Source organism: Pezoporus occidentalis, unplaced genomic scaffold (assembly GCF_034315485.1).
Source record: "Pezoporus occidentalis ecotype Australia unplaced genomic scaffold, CSIRO_AGI_Poc_V1 ctg1962, whole genome shotgun sequence".
Lineage (NCBI taxonomy): Eukaryota > Metazoa > Chordata > Aves > Psittaciformes > Psittacidae > Pezoporus > Pezoporus occidentalis.
In genome coordinates, this window is record NW_026913814.1 from 1 (window position 1) to 4,799 (window position 4,799).

Below are 4,799 nucleotides of genomic sequence, written 5' to 3' on the forward strand. Positions count from 1 at the left end.
CAGAAACACAAGGCAAGCCTTGTCCAGTAAGCTGAGAGACTGCAGCTGACGTGAGCCACAAGCACAGTATATGTGGCCACGACCATGGGGTCCTCACTCCCTTGTTCCCACCTTCCATGCTCAGGCCATGTCCACAAAGGCTGGCCATGGGAGTGGGCCTGGGTCTCCCTGCTGCTCAGGGCCCAGCCAGAGCAGCCAAAGGTGCCCGTGCCAAGGGAAGAATGCTGGGAGATTCCTACTGCCTGAAGCACCAGTTAACCTGGGCCCAGAGAAGGGCCTGGGCAGTGCCAAAGCTCACCCAGCAATCCCCTGGCACAAGCTGGCTTGCTGCGCTCAGCAGGCTGAACCCACTACTAATCCCAGGTAGTGCTTCCTCAGGGCTTCTGCCCAGCCAAGCCTTCTTCTCCAAAATGCAGGGTTACCTTCTTCAAACGGCTTATCTCCACCTCCAGCTGAGCCACCTCCTCCAGCAGAAGCTGCAACTTTTGGGTTTGCTCTGTCAACAAGGCGTGCAAATTCCTGCAGGAACAGGAAAGCAGATGTTGTCAGAGAGCAGCCCATTCCCTCTGCAAGGAGCAGAGACACAGGGCTTTCTGGTTTGTGAATGCTTCCCTTCCTCCCCACGCTGAAAGAAAGGCAATGGCCAGAGGGAAGTACAGGAGCCGTGGCTGTTAGAAAAATGGGTGCAGGTAGCACGAGGTTGTCCTGGGTTCAGCCGTAGCAGGAATTTTTCTCCTTCTCAGTAGCTGGTGCAGCACTGTGGTTTTGACTTTCAGCCTGGGAACAGCGCTGATAACACCGCTGGTTTTAGTTGGTGCTCAGTAATGTTTACTCTGACCAAGGACATTCTGAGTCTCATGCTTTGCCAGGGACGAGGGGAAGCCGGGAGGAAGCAGAGAGAGGACACTGCACCCAAACTAGCCAAAGAGGTATTCCATACCACAGCACGTCATGCCCAGTATATAAACGGGGCAGTTACCCGGAAGGGCTAGATCACGGCTCTGGTCGGGCTGGGAACCATTAAGCCGGTGGGGAGCGGTTGTATTCTCTTCCCTTGTTATTCCCTTTATCATTATTATTACTGGTGGTAGCAGCAGTGGTTTGTGTTACACCTTAGTTACTGGAGTGTTCTTGTCTCAACCCGTGGGAGTTACATTCTCTTGATTCTCCTCCCCATCCCTTGGGGAGCAGGGGGACAGAGAAGAGGGGGAGTGAGCGAGCGGCTGCGTGGTTCTGAGTTACGGGCTGGGCTTAAACCATGACAGGTTGGCTGATGCTGTTTGCATAGGTCCAATTCCAGCTCAGGAAACATCTCTTACCTCAGCATCTTTGTTTCTGCTGCGGCTGCCCCTGTCAGAGCCTGAAAGGGAAAAACTCTCTGTTAGAGTATCCACCACCAGAGCTGCTGGGGCTTCCCAGGAGAGGCTTCCCTAGGAAGCCCCGGCAAAAGCCACTGCTTCTTTGGCTCACTCTGTGTGGACACAGAAAAGCCCACGATTTAGCCAGCCACTGTCAGCAATGCTCCCTTGCAGGAGCTGCCTGTCCCAGAGGGTCCACCAACCTCTCTCTGTGCCTTTGCCTGCATTGTCCACGCTGGCAGTGAGGTCCCACAGTAAACACCAGCTGCAATTCACATCACCAAGAGACAGTCACTTGACCTGGGTTGCTAGTGGTCCCTGAAGCACCGTGGTCTCCTCCTGGTTGCCTTGTGGATGGGGCAGCAGCTAAGCTGCGGAGGTGGGGAACACAGGGTGCAGAGAGAGGACGTGCCTCTGACCGGAAACCATCACCACAGGCTTCAGGGCATTGTGTAGCCATGAGCTTCAGGTGTGCTCGGTGACCCAGAGCTCTTTCCCATTTCCCCTTACTGCTCCTGTGAGCCCTGGGACCAGGCTGCATCAGCCAGGAGAGGTATCAGGAGGGGCATCAGTCACTCTGCACAGCCCCTCTGGGTATCCCCCAGTTCAGGCTTGGAAATACATACTCCCTTCTCTCGCAGGCTTGCAGACTAAGCAAGCCCTTTGGTCCTGTGGCCAGTGCAGCAGCATGGCTGGGAGGCTACCAGTCTTACTGGTAGCTGAAAAGCAAGTCCTCGTCAAGGACGCACACCAGAAGCACTTGGACCATGCCAGTTTCCACACATATGGGCCAAAAAGAAAAGCTGGCACCCAGCACAACCAGGCTGTTACTCTCAAATGTTTGCTCACACAGACTCACCAAGAACCACTGGAAGCAAGAAGACAATGAATCTCAAGAACCTCTTCTTGTGCACGGCCATCTTTTGCCTGAAAAAGGAGGGTGTCCTATGTCTGTCAATGAGCCAGGTTTCGAGCAAACCAGCTGGATTACCACTTCCAGGCACAAAAGCCACTGTTTTGGAAACCTGCTCCTGACAACACAGCTGCCAGGGAAGAGCCCAGGAGGAACACTTTCTGTCCACACCTTTCAAAACTGCCAGCAGCTCTTCCCCCAAAGAAGAACTCCAGGACTCACTACTCCCCGAAAGTAAAGAGGTTGAGCAAATCAAGACTTCCGGCTCCGCACCCCTGCGTCTGGCTACACAGCAGGTTGTCCTACCATGACCAAAGTCTGGGCCTCTGGTGAATGTGTGGCAGGGAGTCTGCCCAGCGGCTTTACTCTTGGCTCTCCCTGAGAACAGCCACAACATGAGCAGTGCTTGTGAGAGTGGGGAGCTGGCTGAGGAACACCCCTTGCTCTCCCCTTTGCTTGCACTGGCCCTCAGACATCTCCTTTCTCCCCGTGTCCAACACAGAAACACGGAGTACATACATACTCCTTTCCCCATCTCTGCTTGACAGCAAAGATGCAGCCTGCAGAAGACTGCCTGGGAAAGAGAGCAAAGAGCTTGTCCGGATTGGACCTTGGTGGGGCTTTGTGTGGGGTACAGGGGTCCCCAGCCTCCCCAGGCCCATGGCTTCCCTCTGGTCTGAGCAGGAAGATCCCTTCTGCTCCCCCCACCCCATTGCTCCAAGTTGCACCTGGGATACCTGTTCATGCAGTGACCAGGGGTGAGGACAGAGGGAAGGACAGCCTGGGGAATTAGGGATCTCCAAAGGGGATGGGATGACTGGGACGCAAAGACAGGGCACTGGCGTGAATTAACCAGGCTGATGGCGTTGAAGGGACAGGACTGTATGGGATGTTAATGTCGGGTAGAGGAATTCAAGTGCAGAAGATACGGGGACTTCAAGCGTGGTGGTTGGTAGAGGCAGAAGGACGACTGCGGAGGACCAAAGTGAGGGGACTGGGAGAGTGTTTGGGAGCTGGGGTTCAAGGAAGCGTTTTTGGGGACATTACCACAGTGGACAGGATGAAAGGCAAAGGACTGAGGGGGGCGAGGTCCCAAAGGCATTGGGAACGATCAAAGGGAGGGCATCTGGGGACCCTAGGTAGGATAGAGAGGAGATGCCAGGGAGGAGATGCCTGAGGGGACCAAAAGGACGAAGGGGCCCAAAAGGGAGGGGTGTGGGGGCACCGAGAGAAGGAATGGGTCAGGCCCTCCTAGGGGGGAGATAGGTCCGACCATTCAGGGAAGAAGCTGGGCTCTGGGTATCAGGAGCTATACTGCGCGGAAGCTTGGGAACAAACAGAACTGTGGAAGGCAGAAAGCTGCATCAGCTGGGGCTTCTCCCTTTCCTCTTGCTTGGGAAAGGGAGAAGCCAACTCAAGGGGTTTCATGCTCACCGCTATGATTTCATCCTGCAGGGGAGCTGATACCTTGCAGCCAAGACCTGTTCCCAGCCTTGAGCCCCTCCACGGGGCACTGGGGACTCACCTGAGCATCTGCTGGGGTGCACAGCAGGATGGTGAAGAGCAGGGCCATGCTGAGCACTGCGACCTTCATGTTTCTCTGCGGTGTGGTGAGTCCTGGATGAGGCTGGAGAAGGTGAGGGGCAGATTTATCCCTCCCAGGACTCCTCCTTGCCCTCCCCGAGAGCCCCCAGGGCAAAGCCAGACTTGGCAGAGACACCAGCCCTGGCAGCAAGCCCGGCCTAGGCACAGAGTCACCCCTGCCTCCAGCATGGCTTCAGCCACCTTTGCTGGCATCAGTCCAGCTTCCTGCACGGGGCAGCTGGACATGCAAGTGCCCAGGCATCTGGGGCTGGTGAAGGGGAACAAAGGACCCCTGACAGCCAGGCGTCCTATGGTGTCTGCCCACTGCTCCAACAGAAAAGCACCTTCCAACAGCCCCCAAAGCCAGATCCCCCTATCTCCCAGTGCCCCTCACCTCCCAGCACTACCATCTCCCAGCACCGCCTGCCTCCCAGGACTGTGTTTTCCCCCAGGACTCCCCCAGGAATGTTGCTAGCCTCAGACCAGGGGTCTCTGAGCAGGACTCTCCCTGCCCCCTCTCCATCCCTTGGGTAACCAGGGGGCTGCTGGTTCCCTGTTCCAGGCCCACCCCCGCTTTTTTGGGATCTGGCTCCGGGGAAGGAGGAGAAGGCACCGGGTTGGGTCGGGAAAACGGGCCCAAAATTGGGGCCCGGTGTTTTAACCTTGCTGACCTGGGACCGCATGGAAGTCGGTCAGGAAAATTGTGCAGAAGGGGCTTCAACGTGGTGTTGTGAGGAAAGGGACTGGGAGGACCGTGAGGGACTTTAGAGTGTTTGGAGCTGGGTTCATGGAGCTTTAAAACCCTGCGATGAAAGGCAAAGACGAGGGGGCCCAAGGCTTGGGCGTCAAGGAGGCACTGGGGCCCCAGTAGGACTGAGGACCCAGGAGAAGCCTGAGGGCCAAAAGGCAAGGGGCCAAGGGAGGGGTGGGGCACCGAGAAGAAT

The 4,799-nt window shown here is 56.4% G+C and overlaps 1 protein-coding gene across 3 annotated transcripts; it reads right to left on the reverse strand.

The window, feature by feature from the left end:
- Positions 1-6: 6 nt before the first annotated feature.
- On the reverse strand, positions 7-2,831 carry LOC134163000 (uncharacterized). 3 transcript variants are annotated; one of them, XM_062617466.1, is made up of 4 exons: positions 2,218-2,831; positions 1,562-1,623; positions 1,320-1,360; positions 7-519 (listed from the first exon to the last, which is right to left on the reverse strand). In XM_062617466.1, the coding sequence occupies exons 1-4, from the start codon at positions 2,804-2,806 to the stop codon at positions 375-377; spliced, it is 837 nt and encodes a 278-aa protein (XP_062473450.1). In that variant the 5' UTR covers positions 2,807-2,831; the 3' UTR covers positions 7-374. The 3 variants fall into 3 exon arrangements, 2 of the variants coding, with proteins under 2 accessions (XP_062473450.1, XP_062473451.1); XR_009964521.1 differs by having other exon boundaries at positions 1,320-1,705; XM_062617467.1 differs by lacking the exon at positions 1,562-1,623.
- Positions 2,832-4,799: the final 1,968 nt, after the last annotated feature.